General features: G+C 46.4%; 1 protein-coding gene across 4 annotated transcripts in view; it reads right to left on the reverse strand.

The window, feature by feature from the left end:
* Nucleotides 1-8,830: 8,830 nt before the first annotated feature.
* Nucleotides 8,831-19,364, reverse strand: part of PPP1R9B (protein phosphatase 1 regulatory subunit 9B) — a 74,888-nt gene continuing 64,354 nt past the window's right edge. For 3 of the 4 annotated variants that reach the window (XM_083582736.1, XM_083582734.1, XM_083582735.1), the window contains 3 exons: nucleotides 18,177-18,406; nucleotides 16,270-16,366; nucleotides 8,831-13,322 (listed from right to left, as the gene is read on the reverse strand). In XM_083582736.1, the coding sequence (XP_083438862.1) occupies nucleotides 13,269-13,322; nucleotides 16,270-16,366; nucleotides 18,177-18,406 (381 nt within the window). In that variant the 3' untranslated portion in view covers nucleotides 8,831-13,268. The remainder of the gene's footprint in view (nucleotides 13,323-16,269; nucleotides 16,367-18,176; nucleotides 18,407-19,364) is intronic. The other variant, XR_014540998.1, reaches the window with a different exon arrangement.

Raw genomic sequence — 19,364 nt, forward strand, 5'->3', positions numbered from 1 at the left:
TTCGCGCTGACATGCCCTCCAACGTTTCTCCGATGAAAAGAGGAGCGTCCTGTTCCATCATCATACTATCTATACCCCCACCAATCTGACTGGGTTGCCCAAGCCATTTTAGACGCCTTCCAACACATATAAAAACATAATAAAACATTAAACTTTTTTTTAAAACTTCCCTCTACAGTGGCACCTTGGGTTACAGACGCTTCAGGTTACAGACTCGGCTAACCCAGAAATAGTACCTCGGGTTAAGAACTTTGCTTCAGGATGAGAACAGAAATCGTGCTGCAGCAGCTGGAGGCCCCATTAGCTCAGGTTAAGAACAGTTTCAGGTTAAGAACGGACCTCCAGAATGAATTAAGTTCTTAACCCGAGGTACCACTGTATGTGCCTTCAGATGTCTTGGCTCAGGGGTCACTTGTGGTACTGCACCTTACAGAATACCATGGGGCAGTGACCCAAAAGTTGGCATTTCACACTATTTGCCTTGGATTATGGTATGCCCTTTTCACTGCTATGTGAAGCAGCAGCCACCAGTTGTTTCAGATCACTCGTGGAAAATAGACCTTTTTGCCCAGGTGAAAGTTTGAGTGTTCATTAAGTGCCTGAGTTCTCGTTTTATATGCCTTGACGCTACCATTTTACTATTTTTATGTTGTGTTCTTGTTTCCATGACATTGTTTTGCTTCTGTGTCGTGTATCGCCTAGTTTTAAACATTAAGAAGTATACAAATGCTTTTAAACAAAAGGAAAATAAGTAACTTTCATCCAGTTTGCCATTGTTAAACAAGGTTCTAAACTGGATAAGCCATTGGTCTGACTTTTCATTTATTCCTACATATAATATCACAGATAGACCATTAATCACCCCAATAACAGAATCCCCAGTGGGGCCAGTTCACCCATTCAGATGCCGGTTCTTAAGTTATTACAGTTTTATAGAGATACATTGTGGATGGACCAGCCCTAAGCCTCCCTAATTTCCAAATTAGTGTTGCTGCTGTGCACTTTCTGTAGGGAAGGTGCTCATAGATTGTATTTATCCTGTTATTTACACCCAGGCAGCGAATGTGTTTAATCCTGCTCGTAGCCGCCTTCTGTCCCCATAATTGTACCCACCCCACTCCACCCCCAGATGAAATCTCTCATGAAAGATCTGGAGGGGCTGTTTAGAGGATCACTACAATTATTGTCCATTAGCGTTTTCATCTCTGTTTTGCAAATTGCAGATTGTACTTGATGGCCACTCGTTTAGATGGCTTTTAAAAAGGAGATTGGGCCAATTCCTGGAGGATGAGCCCATCCATGACTACAGGTCGCGATGGCTAGAGGCACCTTCTAGATTCAGAGGCCGTATGCTGTGGGATCCCCATTTCTGTGGCCTAAGAGAAGGAGAACGTTATTGTCCTCTTGCCCTTGTTGTGGGCTTCCCTCCTGCATGTGGTTGGTCACTGTGAGAACTAGGATGCTGGACTTAATAGGCTGATCTTGCTGGGGGTCTTATGTCTTTCCTCATCCTAGTCCAGTGAGATAGGCCACCGTATTCCCATTTTCTAGACTGAGGAACTGAGGCCGAGAGATAATGCCTTACCCGCAACCTCACAATGAGTCTGCAGCAATTCTGGATGACACTAGGATATATCTGAATAAATCAGCTGGTAGAGCATGAGACCCTTAATCTTAAGGTCATGGGTTTGAGCCCCACGTTGGGCAGAAGTTTCCTGCATTGCAAGGGTGTTTGGACTAGAAGACCCCTGTGGTCCTTTCCAGCTCTATGATTCTATAGTGTAACTGTCTTTGTTTCACTGCTTTAATGTTTGTGCTTTTTAATGGTTTGTTTCAGTGTATATTTTAATTAACAGTGATGTGGGTTGCGCTGTGGGTTGAACCACAGAGCCTAGGACTTGCCGATCAGAAGGTTGGCGGTTCAAATCCCTGCAACGGGGTGAGCTCCCTTTGCTCGGTCCCTGCTCCTGCCAACCTAGCAGTTCGAAAGCACATCATAGTGCAAGTAGATAAATAGGTACCACTCCGGCGGGAAGGTAAACGGCATTTCCATGCGCTGCTCTGGTTCGCCAGAAGTGGCTTAGTAATGCTGGCCACATGACCCAGAAGCTGTACGCCAGCTCTCTCGGCCAATAAAGTGAGATGAGCACTGCAACTCCAGAGTCGGTCACGACTGGACCTAATGGTCAGGGGTCCCTTTACCTTTACCTAATGTCATTGCATATTTTAATTTCGGAGACATGATTTTGTTGCTTTGGAGTGTTTCTCCCCCTCTTCCCTCTTCAACTTTCCCCATGCTTTCTGTAGCATCCAGCTCGATGTTTTGGCAAACCCAAATGCTTTCTCACATGGGTTTTGGAATTCATCTCGACAAGACACAGGAGTTATTCAAACACCCCTATTCTCTCTTGTATTTAACCTACTTCTCTCTCTATTGCGCCTTATGAATATAAGGTAAACAATTCAGAGGTCAAAAATAACTTGCATACTTATCTCAAGATGAATAGGTTATGTGACAACCTCTCCTTAGCAGATTGATTATTTGGCCTATTAATTCCTTGCTCTGATCATGCAGAGATTATCCCCCATAATTATTCTTGCTTCCCTAAGATGAAGGAACTGAGATACCCACCTCCTCCAAACTGAGACTTGAACTCAAGTTCTTCCAGCACCTTCCTGGAGCGGCTGGCTCTTGGGAATGAAAAACTGGGTATGAGAATTAAGGTAAGAATTTGCTGGTGATGGGGAGAATAGCTGGTGCTGAATGGACAGCTCCAAGAAAACCGCTCAACCAGCTTGCAGAAGAGGATAAAAAGGAAACCCGTCTTGCGGGCTGATGTTGTTGATTTACATTTAAGTATTTTGTTAAAAAGGTAAAGGGACCCCTGGCCATTAGGTACAGTCGTGGCTGACTCTGGGGTTGTGGCGCTCATTACGCTTTATTGGCCGAGGGAGCTGGTGTACAGCTTCCGGGTCATGTGGCCAGCAGGACTAAGCTCTGGCGAACCAGAGCAGTGCACAGAAATGCCGTTTATCTTCCTGCCAGAGCGGTACCTATTTATCTACTTGCACCTTGATGTGCTTTTGAACTGCTAGGTTGGCAGGAGCAGGGGCCGAGCAAGGGGAGCTCACCCTGTTGCCGGGATTCGAGCCGCCAACCTTCTGATCGGCAAGTCCTAGGCTCTGTGGTTTAACCCACAGCACCACCCGCGTCCCTAGTATTTTGTTACATGCAGTTAAATATTCTAAACAAAAAAAGGCAGAATCCCAGACAGAGAGGGAAGATACAATCTGATTCCCACAGTGTCCAGCCAATCTGAGAGGTCCATTGTTTCACTTTGAGACATGTTTCAGTTTCTGACCAATCCAGTACAGATCTTTGAGGTTCACCTCTTGCAGAGTTTTTAATTAAAATGCAAAGGTGGATAAATTACAAAAAAAACACATTTTCTTTTAAAATGTGGACTCTCCAGGATATCCAAATAGGTGAGACTTCTGGCTAATCTAATCAGCCATTATCCACTAGAGAGCTGCTCGCCTGGGCATTTAGAAAAACACCACTAGATCAAAGAAATATTTTGTAAGGATATGTGTGAAACCAGGGTCATCTCTGCTGGCTACAACTAATTGAAATGGGATTTAAAAGTCCTGATGTAGTAGATATTAAAATATAACACATTCAATTGGCTCTGCTTTATTAGTCCTTAAGGTGCTGCCATGCTCTTGTTTTGTTTTATTATAATTTCTGCTGCAACAGAGGAGCTGATATGAATATAAGACAATTCCCATATGCAGATGACACAACTTTGATGGCAGAAAGTGAGGAGGAATTAAACAACCTCTTAATGAGGGTGAAAGAGGAGAGCGCAGAATATGGTCTGAAGCTCAACATCAAAAAAACTAAGATCATGGCCACTGGTCCCATCACCTCCTGGCAAATAGAAGGGGGGGAAATGGAGGCAGTGAGAGATTTTACTTTCTTGGGCTCCATGATCACTGCAGATGGTGACAGCAGTCACGAAATTAAAAGACGCCTGCTTCTTGGGAGGAAAGCAATGATAAACCTAGACAGCATCTTAAAAAGCAGAGACATCACCTGGCCAACAAAGATCCGTATAGTTAAAGCTATGGTTTTCCCAGTAGTGATGTATGGTAGTGAGAACTGGACCATAAAGAAGACTGATGGCCAAAGAATTGATGCTTTTGAATTATGGTGCTGGAGGAGACTCTTGAGAGTCCCATGGACTGCAAGAAGATCAAAACTATTCTTAAGGAAATCAGCCCTGAGTGCTCACTGGAAGGACAGATTGTGAAGCTGGGGCTCCGATACTTTGGCCACCTCATGAGAAGAGAAGACTCCCTGGAAAAGACTCTGATGCTGGGAAAGATGGAGGGCACAAGGAGAAGGGGACGACAGAGGATGAGATGGTTGGACAGTGTTCTTGAAGCTACTAACATGCGTTTGACCAAACTGTGGGAGGCAGTGGAAGACAGGAGTGCCTGGTGTGCTCTGGTCCATGGGGTCACGAAGAGTCGGACATGACTAAATTACTAAACAACAACAAAAAATATGGGCAGGGCTTTTTGTCAGCCGGAACTCACAGGAACTCAGTTCTGGCACCTCTCAGGTGGGCGCTATTGCCATTCTAAGAGAACAAGGGCGGAGTTCATGGTGAGTTCCGGCACCTCTTTTTCTAGAAAAATAGCAGTGTATATAGGAAACAATGTCACAGAGGCATTAGCTGGAAACCCTCCATTGATCTGACAGTGCTGAATAGGCCCCACTGTATGCTGTATGATATATACATGCTGAAAAGCTACAATGAGTTCCAGCAGTAAAACAGAGGGGTGTTCAGGTGGAAAGACATGATTTCATTCCACCCTGGGCTCCCATTTGAGAGGAACAATAGTATAAAAATAAAGTCAATAAATAATGAACATAAAATAAACACGTTTGAGGAGTTTTCTGTTAACACTGAGTGACCGTCACAGTGCAATAGCAAAACTAGTAGCGACAGATAAGTCTCAGGCAACTCTGAAATTATTAATTTAAGAACAACTGATTGCTTTTAACTGTTTTTTGAAAGGCAACTTTTAACCGTTTTTAGAAATTTTCACTGTATTGTTTTAGTATGGACATGTTTACTGCCTGGGGCTCCTTTGGAGAAAGGGTAGTATAAATGTCATTTTTTAAAAAAATCAAGAGGGAGGGAGAGGTCCAACCTTTTCCTTCTCTACCTAGTCTCAGGAATTGGAGAGGAAAGATAACTCTGGCAACTAGGAGGTCCTGTAGCACATCACATTAGGCTAGTTTGGGCCCAGGGGTCTCTAGTTGCTGACCTACAATTGAATTAATGTGTGACATTTTAATGTATATTTAATCTTTGTTGGAAGTCACCCAGAGAGGCTGGGGAAACCCAGCCAGATGGACGGGGTACAAAACATAAATTATTATTATCATTATTATCATTATTATTATTATTATTATTATTATTATTATTATTATTATTCAGTGTTCGTTCTGAGCCAAGATGACCATATCAGAGGCCTATCCATCTTCTACATTAAACCCTCCGAGAGGGAAACGCCGTTTACCTTCCTGCTGGAGCGGTACCTATTTATCTACTTGCACTTTGACGTGCTTTTGAACTGCTAGGTTGGCAGAAGCAGGGACCGAGCAACGGGAGCTCACCCCGTCGCGGGGAATCGAACTGCCGACCTTTTGATCTGCAAGTCCTAGGCTCTGTGGTGTAACCCACAGCTCCACCCGCGTCCCTCCTTCAGCCTTTACTCTGCTATTATTAGGAATGGTCTCCTCAAACCTTTTTATCAGCCTCACAGGTCTGTTCTGAGCCCTTGCCAAGGTCACTTCCAGAAGCGAGATTCTTCCAAGGGGTTGCAAGGGGGTTGAGGAGGCAGCCCGTCAGATTTCAGACCCTGCCCCCCTCTGTGTGCGCTAAGAGGAGGTGGAGAGGAGTCTGTCTCCTTAAGTTTGACCTACATAAGATCTGCATTGTTTATAATGTGTCAAATGACTATTGTTCTAGCGAGACCTGCCATCTGTTTCACATTCGGACCTGGGTAAACAGTTCTAGTCGGTATATTAATAGGATTGGTGTTGCGATTACAGGTAAATTAGGAAGATGTTGATTTAGTCCAGCATGGTCTGCTCTGACAGCAGCTTTCCAGGGTCGCTGGCAGCAAAAGGTCTTTCCCATTACCACTCAATCCTTTCTGAAGAGGGGATGCCGGGGACTGGAGAGCCATGCAGAGTGGCTGGGGAAACCCAGCCAGATGAGTGGGGTATTATTATTATTATTAAACATGGAACTTTGTTCATGCAAGCTGCTTACATGACCACTGCATCTATCTTATACAACACATGATTCACATGTGGAGGTTCCAGGTTCAAATCTCCAATCTCCAATATCTCATGAATGAGAAAGGCTTCAGGAGACCTCCTGCCAGTCAAAGTCTCTTCTTCTTCAGCGAACACTCATAGCTGAGTAAGATTGTCTTCCATGAACACATTCTTAACAGTGAGTCTGTAAGTGACTGTGGAGGCCAATTCTGGATCCTCACATCCTTCCATAGTGGGGACATAGGTTTCCAGGCAGGAGTTGGATCAAGGTGGTAAAAGGTAAAGTAAAGGGACCCCTGACCATTAGGTCCAGTCGTGACTGACTCTGGGGTTGTGGCGCTCATCTCGCTTTATTGGCCGAGGGAGCTGGCGTACAGCTTCCGGGTCATGTGGCCAGCAGGACTAAGCCGCTTCTGGTGAACCAGAGCAGCGCACAGAAACGCTGTTTACCTTCCCACTGGAGCGGTACCTATTTATCTATTTGCACTTTGACGTGCTTTTGAACTGCTAGGTTGGCAGGAGCAGGGACTGAGTGATGGGAGCTCACCCTGTCGAGGGGATTCGAACCGCCAACCTTCTGAATGGCGCGTCCTAGGCTTTGTGGTTTAACCCACAGTGCCACCCGCGTCCCAAGGTGAGGGTTTCCCAAACGTGCCTTCCTCTTAGCACAGTGGTGTCCAAACTTTTTTCCAAGAGGGCCAGATTTGATGAAGTGAAGGGCCGTGGGGGCCGACCAAAGTTGATGACCTTTTGTAGGATTGAAGTTAGGCCCCCAAAACGGACTTTGGACATGCCTGTCTTAGCACGTTTCTCCCTTTTGTCCTGAGTTTGAGCATCTTCAAAGCCCATGACACCTTTGGTAAAGGCTGTTCTCCAACTGGAGCGCTCGCAGGCCAGTGTCTCCCAGTTGTCGGTGTTTTTCATTTGGTTAATAGCTGTACACAACTCTCCCAGATTTGGAGATACTGCAAGCTCATCTCTAATTTGTTTTTGCAGTATTTGTGAGAGGACATCAGCAGCTACGGGGGAGTTGCGGTTAAGGAGATGCTGGTAATGTTCTTTCCAGCACAATGCAATAGTGTTTGGGTTAAATCAGGGGTAGGCAACCTGCGGCCCAATTGCCTTCTCAATCCGGCCTGCGGGTGGTCCGGGAATCAGCGTGTTTTTACATGAGTAGAATGTGTGCTTTATTTTAAAATGCACCTCTGGGTTATTTGTGGGGCATAGGAATTCGTTCATTTTTTCCTCCAAAATATAGTCTGGCCCACCACATGGTCTGAGGGACGGTGGACCAGCCCATGGCTGAAAAAGGTTGCTGACCCCTGGGTTAAATGATTGACAAATAATATTAGAAACAACTTCAGGAACCCAGTAATCTTGATGCACTTCCACCATGAGGGTTCTTCTCGCCTGACAGCCCTGCTAGTGTTGGAATGAAGGTGATGTGAGGGAACTTGACCGGAGTCCAGTGCCAGAGAAAACTACCCTTAGCACTGCCTCCTGGACTATGGCCAAAATGGTCTTCATAGGAGGCTCTGTCCCTATTTTAGCCCAAGCATTTTGGTCTGCTGTTATGCCTAGGTTGTACTCCTATGCCTGGCTCTCTCTATTTGCATTTCCCATCCTACAGTCAATCAGCAATCTATAAATAAAAGAATAACTCTTCAATTATGAAGCAGATTGGATCGAACGATGTTCAAAAGCCATCGTGCGGCACAGACTAGTCCCTTCCATGAATAAGCTTTTAAGGAATGTCGTAATCTGTAGCAGCTGAAACCAGGAGAAAGTGGAGCTTGTCACATAAGGCATTGGCTTTATGGGTCTCCCTCTAGTCATAAAGTTTCTGATTCTGTATAACCCTTCTGTATAACACCCCACCCTCTCTCTTTTTTAAAAGGCAACCAGCTTAACATGGTTATCCTGCAACTGGGTTTTTGGTTATGGGGCAATAGTGGCTAGCTGTGCCATGCCCTGTATTTTGAGAACATTCCCTTCCATAGCCAACGGTGCAATGTGTTATACTAGAAGACATTTCTCAAGATCAAGAGCCACCTGTGCAGCAGGAGCTCTCCATGATGGTTTGGTTGCACTTATTCCTAAAGAAATTGGACGTACCTGGTGTAGTAGCTGGGAGATATATCGCTATATGGTCCAAAACTGCTTTGAAGTCCATATCGTAATATTGGTTTCATAATTTCCGACCTGGCAATATATTATGAATCATGGTGTGTGTGTGTGTGTGTGTGCTATGCAAGAAAACCACAACGTGTTTAGCTGGTGATATATCACAATGTTGAAAACCAGATATTGCCCAGCCCTACTGTTCACCTCAAAAGCATTTACATACATACATACATACCTATATATATGGAAGGGCTGCCTTGAAGATCTCTAGAAATTCCAGCAGTGGGTACCCATAGCTCTGCCTTCCCCAAGAGCACATAGTGGCGTTTGAAAAACCGAACAGAGTGGAAACAAAGACCTGCAGTTTATCTGATATGACCGGATGATAGGACAATTGGAATACAAAACCAGGAACAATACGTACATACATACATACATATATATATTATATATATACATACACATTTATACCTGTGTAAAGGAGATTAAATTAAAATTTAAGATGATCTTTTAAAAAACTCATTTGTTTTTCAGAACATTACATCTCATTCCCCTGCACGTCATTCTCCACCCCCCATGCTCTGATCCTGCACCCATTTACTGTTTACAGTACACTGTACACCTCTTGAACCGACTTTTTTTTGGGGGGGGTGCAAAATCTGTTCCATCCTCTATGTAACCCAGGATGGCAGTGGCGTGGAGACACCTTGTCACCTAGAGAATCAGTCCTTGCAGCCCTCGCAGGGTAAAGGGATGGGAGGAGAATTCACTGGTAGCTAGCCAGTTTTGCCTGCCTCTGTGGTCACCACCACTAACAGTCTGGAAGCTCTGCGTTTGGCAGGTGTAATGGCAGCGTGTTGCAGTGAGCAAATGGCGAGCTGGAGACCCGTGCCCGTTTCAGATGACGTCACTGCGTCACGAAATGGCCAAGCCTTTTGTGGACTCTGCCAACGTGGAACACAAGAATTCACATTCCGTAAAGGGTGTGTGTGTGCATGTGTGAATGAGAGAGCTGCTTACCTCCAGAAGTAGGGCTGCGTTTCAGGGCGTACACACACAATTTGACCACTGAGGTTTAAAGGAGATGGGGGGAAGCAGTCAAACCCCCTGAAACACATTGCCCAGCTCTGGAATAAAGGACACATGTCACCTTTTAATGTTGGATTGTTGGATCCAGGATATTTGCCATGCCCAGGTTGTCTGCTCCCAGATCATGATATGTGGATTAGGATCCCCATTCCAGCCCACAGAAACATAGCCTGGAAAACCGACCCACCATTTTATCACAGTATTTAATACTCTGGGGGAGTACAAATGGATTGTGAAAGCGCATGAAGGCAAATCTACCCACATTACGTTGTCTTGAGTGGGACACATTCTGCACATCATGGCCATGAACTGTTTTCGTCCCGTGATAAGACAAAACAGGGAACTCTGAATTCAAAGTTATGAAGGAAACACGGGAGACGTCTATCCTGAAGTTATCCTCATTATGGGATCCGGACATTTCTGGGCTAGGTCCATTGAAATTGGAGGAAAGACTGGTTCGAAGTTCAAAATGAACCCCTTCGGTGCTTCTTTCCCGAATCAAAGCTATCATGCAGACTGCTGAAATTCACACTGAGTTTCCGTCTGAATTGCAGCAAGATACACCGGGATGAGCAAAGGATGTCTTTCTTCCAAAGCAGGCACTATTAAAGCCCACAAGAAGTAAACAATAAAAGGGGTGGGTACCTCTTGAGGCAACAGGAGGAACACACCCTGTTGTTCTTTCCCCCTCTTTCCTTCAAAGTGGAAACCTTGTGGAGGGGACAAGACAACAGCATTTTCCACTCCCTTCACAAATTCCAGTTTAGAGGTGAAAACCCAAAGGCATAGCCTTTCCTGGCATAATAGTGCTTTAAACCAAACAAAACATACAGGCTTTTGTATCAGCATTATTTTGGCTCTTTTTGAGGGGGCAGGGGGAAGCAACTTTTCCCAACAACCGCTTTACAAAACGTACGTCCAGTTCCACTTTACATAGACGCTCCACAGCAGCCTTAGCTAATGGCCATGTCGGAAAAATAATACTGTCAAAAGGTCTGTAGATGATGCAGTAGGTGGAGTCCTGCTTGAGTGGGTAGAGGAAACATCACCCGATTTGCATCTTTTTTTAAATATAAAACTGAATCTAGGTTAATAAATATATCTCTCAAACATCTGAAAGAGGACCAGTGAATGTCTATGTGACGCATCTCCAACCATCTCAGTTTATAACAGCCTTCCCCAAGCAGGTGCAATCCAGGTATTTTGGACAACGCTCAGGATCCCTGACCATTGGCCATGTTGGCTGGGGATGATGGAAGCTATAGTCCAAACATCAGGAAGGCACCAGGTTGGGAGAGGCCCCCAATGGGACCCGATTGTGTTATTTCCAAGTTGGGTTGAGCGATGTGGTACTCTTGGCCAAGCTCCAGGGCATGAATGAATCATGGTGGCCAAAAACCATGCCCAAGGACAGGGATAGGGACAGGTCAGAGAAGCCAAAATGCAAAGGAGGCAAAGGAAGTCTCCAAATGTGTTCACACAAAGCTTCACCTGGCCATATTTAAGGTAAGATGTTTTCTGACTTTTCCCCCTTAAGAAGCTGATTCCAACATTACACACAACAGACAGATGTTGCCGTCAGGCCAAACTGCATCCTTCTGGTGCCATGGATGCTGATACAGAAAGAAACTCCCTATAAGCTTGGTGCCATACAGAGAGCGCCTTTCCAACATCTTGGCCCTCTGGGCAAAGTGCAGCTCTACGGAAGTGTTGTTTTGGTGCCTCTGTGTATGTCAGCTTGGCCCCTGATGCCTGGGTTAGGGTGTAAAAGCATGGGCAGTGCGGGAGCTGCAGTCAGTGACTTCTGCTCTTGTCAGATTAAACGGATGAGGAAGAAAGAAGCTGCAAAACCCTCTGGCACCTTAGAGATGAACAGCTTTTGTAACTTGCTGCCGGCACCTGTTATGAAGGCTCGTGCTGTAAGATATCCCCCACCTGTCCAGTTTACCACTAAGGTGACCAGCGCTTTCTGGCTACTAATAACGATCTCAACTATTTCTCTAGAAAGGGGTGTAAAATGCGGAAGGCAAGGCGCTGACTGGCTGGCCACTGCAGCAACAGTTATGACGCCGTTGTGTTGCTTCAGAGAGGAATTCCCTGCGAGCTAGAGATGCCATGTAAAAAACCCCAAACTAAATGCACCCATGCAGCTCAATCACTGGAAATGGGGGCGATGTGAAACAAAGGGACATCTACGATGGTCCAGTGTTTTGTCCTGGGACAAAGGTTGACCTCATAAAATAAGGAACAAAGAAGGAACCAGGCAATACCTCTTACAATCTAATGATCTTAGAGACTGGGTCCTCATTACCTGTGCGTCTAAGGCACTCGTGCCTCTGTTTTTATCTTTTGCTGTCCCCCGGCTGTAAGCACACCCACTTCCACAACAAACCCTGGTATTGACAGCAGCAAAGCAGAACCCTGTCAAGGTGTTGGGCTTCCGAAAAGGTGCTGCCCTTCATAGCTTTCTTCCAGTCAAATGCAGAATGGCTGGTGCAGAACCATGAAACTGAAGACTTGCTCAAGAGCGGGACCAATTATTTCTTCCCTGCTCAGTTCCATGTTTTTTCTCTCCAAAGTCTCTAGCTTCAGCTCCTGGCTCGATACCTTTGATGCGTTTGCTCCCGGCTCTTAGGTTTTAATACTCAGCTCCCTTGGGAGGGTCCAGTTCATAAACCTCCTGGGCGTTGATTCCCAGAAATTCTCCAAGACAAATGTGAATAAAAATGCAGTGAGGAGGGGAAAGAAACAAGGCGAATGCTCTTTTCCTGGTTGTAAAAAGTCAGCCGTAGCGTCTATTCAGATGCCGACAGGGGTTCCGGAGGCCGGAGCCTCTCCTCAGTCGCAAAGGCGGCGACTGGCAAAATCGCCTGCGGAAACCCTCCTTAAAAAACACAGACATATTTCCCACCATCGCACGAAACATAGAGAATAATGGATTCCATATTGTCCAAAAGGATGGAAAATTAAAGGCAAGATCATCCAACCCTCCCCACCCTCACCAAATCCCAACAATAAGACGACCCCCCCCCACTCCCAACCCCGTAACCCCTCGCTCAAAAGTTTAAGATTCAGGAAAGAAAACAAAAAGAGATAGAGAGAGCGCTGGTCTCGCTTCTTGCCAGCAGAGTCCTGCTGCGTTCCAGTTTTGTCCCCTGCTCCACGTGAAGACAGTCTCGATCCCAATCTGCAATGGCTGGCGCAAGGTTCTCATCAGGCAGAGAGGACAGGGGACACAAATGGCTGGACACACGGGACCACCGCCTCCCCACCCTCCATGGTTTGTCGATCCAGTTGACACAAGACGCACACCGGACATGGAAAACTGACAAGTGATTCACCACCCTTGTCAAGGTGTCTGGGTTTCGCCTCTGCAGCCCACTTTGACTTTCGCCATCCTGCCTGACCCGTCCCGGCCTTTTGTCTCTCCCTCACCCTCAAGAGAAGGCAAGGCCGTTGGCTACTCTCGCTTGCCGTAGTTCTTCTGACTGTGTCAGGGTCTTAACACTTCCCTGCTGGGAAAACCGGGCAGGGGATGAGGGAAGAATAAAAGAGTGGAGAACGGGCAGGAGGCGTTTCTAAACAGGTCCCTTGCAAATGATAGTAGTAGTAGTAGTAGTTAATAGTAATGAGAAGAATTAATTGCTCTGGTTGGTTTATATGTGGGTTTTTTTCCTGCTCTCTCTCTCTTTTTTTAAGTCGGGTTGGAATTTTTCAAAGTCTGCAGCTTCGCCTCCAGTTCAGAGATCTGAAAAACACACAACAGAAAGGGGGTGAAGAGGAGATTTCCAGGTAGAGAAATAGCGGGGGGGGGGGGGGGAGAGATGGGAAGACACGAGGGAAGGAGACATGGTGGAAACTGGCTGGCTGGCTCGGCGCCATTAACAGCAACGGGAATAGGCTGTGAAAAAGGGGGATGAAGGGGCACGCCAAAGGAGAATTGTATGGATACAAATGACGTGGGGGGGGGGGGAGCTCATTAACACGGCTTCTGAACGTTTAGGCTTGCAGTCTGCTCCACGTCCGTTTTGAGACAGGTTTCTCTGCTCTGAGCTCGGCAAAAGGCCGCACAGCGTAAACTATGCAGATCCAGTTAAAAGTTGCATATGCCAGATAAGCTTTGTATAATCAGCTCTGCTTCTGGGAACCGAACGTTGAAGCACTTTCTGTATTGTAAGCTGCATGGGTATAATAATAATAATAATAATAATAATAATAATAATAATAATAATAATAATAATAATAAATTATTTATACCCCGCCCATCTGGCTGAGTTTCCCCAGCCACTCTGGGTGGCTTCCAATCGAGTGTTAAAAACAATACAGCATTAAATATTAAAAACTTCCCTAAACAGGGCTGCCTTCAGATGTCTTTTAAAGATTTATTTCCTTCACATCTGAAGGGAGGGCGTTCCACAGGGCAGGCACCACTACCGAGAAGGCCCTCTGTCTGGTTCCCTGTAACTTGGCTTCTCGCAATGAGGGAACCGCCAGAAGGCCCTCGGTGCTGGACCTCAGTGTCCAGGCAGAACGATATGGGTGGAGGTGCTCCTTCAGGTATACTGGGCCAAGGCCATTAGGGCTTTAAAGGTATATGTAATGAAACACATGAATAATGGTTAGTTAAAACTAAATAAGGGAATGAAATGACTGTAGGCTCAAAGGGCAAATCAGAGGTGGGAAGTTGGCCAGGAGCAGTTCCAGGAGAAATCAGTGGGGTGATGGGGTGAAGTCATGGTTGGGGAATGAGAGCCGATGGACATGGTTGAGAAAATAAGCATGGCAGAAGCCTTCGGTCTGATGCTTGGGTCAAATCAAAGGTATAGCACATTCGGAGATGGGAGCAGTGTCCTGATGTGGGCCGGCTGCTGTTTGGCAGACTAATTCACCATATTTTTATTCATTAGAGAGCAGTCAGCCCAGGACGAATTCAGACCCAGTCAGCAGAAAGCATTCTAAGAAAATAGGGAGATCACAATTAAGGTGAAGGGGAGGTGATGGCTTGATAGGAGGCTATATCCTTATTATTATCCTATTATGTTTTTACTGTGATTTTATTTTATTTGTGTTAGCCGCCCTGAGCCTGGCTCTGGCCGGGGAGGGCGGAGTATAAATAAAATGTATTATTATTATTATTATTATTATTATTATTATTATTATTATTATATTCTTATTATTATTCGGATTGTATTACATCAGACAATGTGGGAGGCTGCCAATGCTGAATGTTACCTTATGCTAAAAACTCACAAATAGAACGTTTCTGCTTGCTGTTCTAGTTTTCTGTTTGCAGGGAGAGGTTGGTGGTTACCCCCCACCCCGTCCCAAATGTCTCATGGCCTTGCTTTTTCCATCCACTGCAGTCATGGCAATTGCTGCCTAGTGTTCTAGCCATGTAGAATGTGGTTTGTGCTGCCTGTTCTCCGTTGAGTGGCAGGCCACAGCAACGTAGGAGTGAAATGACTGTGCAAAGCACAATGCGGTCCTGGCAAAATGTGCACCTCTGCTTATTCTGGGCCCTGTGCAGGTGATCCTCACCCTTTCCTTAAGAGCTTGGCACTTTGTAAATGCTGAAGAGCAGCAGTGGTGGCAGTGCTCAAATGCACGTGCTAGCCTGGTCGACCTCAATGGAGATGAATGGCGCAGGGGTGTGTGTGAGTTGCGTTCAGTGTTCTGTGCAAAGAAGAGGAACACACTGAGACCTGCCGCTGTGATTTGGGTTTTGGAGGGGGCTTCTAGGAGCTGCAGTACAAGTGATGTCCTCCAGAGGGAGCATGGGGAATCTCCTGGATGTTGGAAGAGAGCGATTCTACGTTGCTCTCCGATCAGTGTAGCCGCAGTACAGAAACCCAGGTGCATTCACACACACACACACACACAGAATGCACACATTTAACACACAGAGGCATCATGAGATCAACCTGACGAGTCTGACATGATCCACTGCCTGATGTAGGAACCAGGGTGTGGCAGGGATCTGCAACTGGCCCAGCGAGGAGAGATATAGATTTGACACTTGCAGGATCAAGTGAAGGGCCAATGCCCATGTATAGGTGGTGGAGAGACAGCGTTCGATCTAGGATCAAGTGTCCGCAAACTAAACAGAACACTGCACAACCTTAAGAGATCCCTGTAGATCTGGGATGTGGAATCCCAGTGTGTTTCTCACATTACAGGATCTGGGGAAGGTGGGTGAGAGTGGGCTTGGAAAGATCCACTTTGTCCTGGTGGAAGTTTCAATGAGACTCTGTAGAAAGGACACCTCAGCCACCAGCGCCCCAATAAATCTGAAGGCGATATAGGTGTGGGATGTATTCTCAATGTGGAATTCAAAAAGATCAGCGTCTTCCCGTCCCCTGCCTTTGAGCAGCAGGATCTGCTTAATGAGTGACCCAGCACTTGACACAAGGTCCTACAAGACTCAAGCATTGATGCCCAACTCTAAAGGAGTTCAGAAAGATGGATGTGTCCCTCTCCCCCCAACCCTTCCTCTACCCACGTCAATCACCAGGCCCCTTCCAAGTGCACACATCTCACATGTATCCCTGAGCTGAACTGAACCAAGGCCTCTCCAGTCACAGCAAAGCCCTTTCTTTCTTTCTTTCTTTCTTTCTTTCTTTCTTTCTTTCTTTCTTTCTTTCTTTCTTTTCCTCAGGGGCTCAAGGCAAACCCCCAGTGCTGTCCTTGATGCCCACCTTCTCCTGCAACTTGTCCACTTCCTCCTTGTGGGCCAGCTCAGATTCCTCCTGGATGCGGCGCTGAGCTGTCTCCTTCTTCAGGAACTCGATCTCTCTGTAAGAGGGGAAAGAGCCAGAGTCAGAAGCACTTAATAATAATAATAATAATAATAATAATAATAATAATAATGAGAGCCAGTGTGGTGTAGTAGTTAAGAGTGGTGGACTCATAATCTGGTGAACCTGGTTCGCTTCCCCGCTCCTCCACGTGCAGCTGCTGGGTGACCTTGGGCTAGTCATACTTCTCTGAAGTCTCTCAGCCCCACTCACCTCACAGAGTGTTTGTTGTGGGGGAGGAAGGGAAAGGAGAATGTTAGCCGCTTTGAGACTCCTTAAAGGGAGTGAAAGGTGGAATATCAAATCCAAATTCTTCTTCTTCTAATAATAATAATAAATTTTATTTATACCCCCGACCTCCCCAGCCAGAGCTAACAACAATAAAATCACAGTAAAAACATAATAGGGGGGGGGGGGAGAGAGGGGGGGAACCAATTTAAAATACAGGTTAAAGTGCAATTTAAAATGCAGCCTCATTTTAAAGTAGCCAATAAATCAAGACCATAAGGGGAGGGAAACATAACGGTCAGACTGACTCCAAACCAAAGGCCAGGTGGAACAGCTCTGTCTTGCAGGCCCTGCAGAAAGATGTCAAGTCCCGCAGGGCCCTGGTCTCTTGTGACAGAGCGTTCCACCACGTCGGGGCCAGTGCTGAAAAGGCCCTGGCCCTAGTTGAAACCAATCTAACCTCCTTGAGGCTCCGGACCTCCAAAGTGTTGTTATTTGTGGACCTTAAGGTCCTCCGCGGGGCATACCAGGAGAGGCGGTCCCGTAGGTCCTTAAAGCAAGGTTGGGCAACTGGTGGCCTCCGTACATGTTGGGACTCCAAATCCCACCAGCCACAGTCAGTATGGACCAGGGATGGTCAGGGATGAGGTGAGCTGCAGTACAGCAACATCTAGCTATCCTAGAGGCTCCCCCATTCCTGCCTCCAGAGGGAGCTGGTTAAGAGGCAAACATGGGGAGTCTCCTGGATGTTGGGAAATGGTCTAACCTTAGGGCCATCAGAAGAGTTCAGAAGAAGAAGAAGAGTTTGGATTTGACATCCCGCTTTATCACTACCCGAAGGAGTCTCAAAGCGGCTAACATTCTCCTTTCCCTTCCTCCCCCACAACAAACACTCTGTGAGGTGAGTGGGGCTGAGAGACTTCAGAGAAGGGTGACTAGCCCAAGGTGGATTCTTTGCCTCAGGCATCATCTGAACCAAGTCTGGGGCCTGATCCTGAAGAGTCCCAGTCTGCACAGGTTCCCCTGCAACAAACACCAGCTGGGCCAAGTCAGGGGCCTGAGCCTGCCCTGGCTCCAGATGCAGGGATTACCTCATTGCCTTCAGCTGGGCCATCACAGCTGCCACTACCGGTTTGGTCAGGGGAGGCTGAGGCGGCCCCTGGGTCTAGTAACCGACCGACGTCTCCCGAGCTGCAGAGACTGAGGTCTGAGAGAAGGAGAGACCTGAGTACTCGCAGGAGGAGTGCTCGCCTTCAGGCGAAACAGGGAGGTGAGTCGCCGGGGGATCAGGACCGGCCGCTACCCCAACAAGGATAAAAGGCTGTCAGACCCAGCCCCAGGTTGCAGGAGCAACGTTGCTGTATGCTAGATCCTGCAACTGTCCTTGCCTGGTTCCCTGCCTCGTGTCCTGTCTTGGCCCTGTCGGACTGACTCCCAGTGGAACCTTTGGATTCTGGACCGGACCTGGACCGCATTTCACGGGTTACCCCCGGGCCCAGCACACTATGGTTCCATGATTCTTAGCAGACATGCATATCATTGGGCTTTACAGGACAGGGCTGTGGAAAGCGAGTCCTTACTTCTGCTGATACTCCTTGATGAGCCTCTTGGCTTTGCTGTACTTCCTCTCCAGAGTCTGGTACTGGGCTTGGGTCTCTTTCAAGTGCTCGTCCACAGCCTGGCACAAGTTCTGGGCTTCCATCCAGTACCCCTCCAGCTTCTCCATCCGCTCCTTGTTCTCCTCCACGCTCTGTTCTAGCTGGGCTTTCTCGAGGCGCCAGCGGGATTTCTCTTGCTCGATGGACTGCAGCTGAGGGAAGACAGCGCGAGGGAGAGGCTTACTCATTTTCTCAGAAGCTGACTAAATCGGCGCACTGCTTTGAGCCATAATTAAAACAAAACGGACGGTGAACATAAAGATTTGACTGACTATGAAAGAATCTAAGGGAGGGAAATGATTGAAGAACAGATGTAAAGGCGAGCAAGATACCGTATTTTTTGCTCTATAAGACTCACTTTTCCCCTCCTAAAAGGTAAGGGGAAATGTGTGTGCGTCTTATGTAGCGAATGCAGGCTGCGCAGCTATCACAGAAGCCAGAACAGCAAGAGGGATTGCTGCTTTCGCTGCGCAGCGATCCCTCTTGCTGTTCTGGCTTCTGAGATTCAGAATATTTTTTTTCTTGTTTTCCTCCTCCAAAAACTAGGTGCGTCTTGTGGTCTGGTGCGTCTTATAGAGCGAAAAATACGGTAACTAAGAGACATGCGGTGAATGCAGTGAAAGCCTTTTATAATATTTTAACTAAGATTTATATATTGTAATGTTTGAAGCACGAATTTGGTAATATTATTGGTTATGAAAAGTATTTTTTTTCTTTTTCTTTTAGTTTGTATTTTGGAAAATATGTATATAAATGTGTTTATAGTGTTATGTGTTGTTCTTTGTTTATCTTTCTTTTTCTTTTTTTGCAAAATTCAATAATTTTTTTAAAAAATAAAATAAAAAAACAAAATGGACGGCAGCGACGTAACTGAGAGCCATCTCGGTGAAAGGCAGAAATCAACACAAAAAGCAGCAGCAAACGTATAAGGAGTAGAAATTGCAGGAAGGTGCTCAGCCGAGCAACTGGGGTAGCAACTGAGGAGGCCCTGTTCCCTGCAGAGGTCAGTCAAGCCTCCCTCCAATCAGGCTGGATTTGATTTAAATCAAATCAATCTAAATCACGATTTAAATCAGTACTCAGTAAGACTTGATTTAAATCGTGTGTTTT

Source organism: Podarcis filfolensis, assembly GCF_964270895.1.
Source record: "Podarcis filfolensis genome assembly, chromosome: 13".
Lineage (NCBI taxonomy): Eukaryota > Metazoa > Chordata > Lepidosauria > Squamata > Lacertidae > Podarcis > Podarcis filfolensis.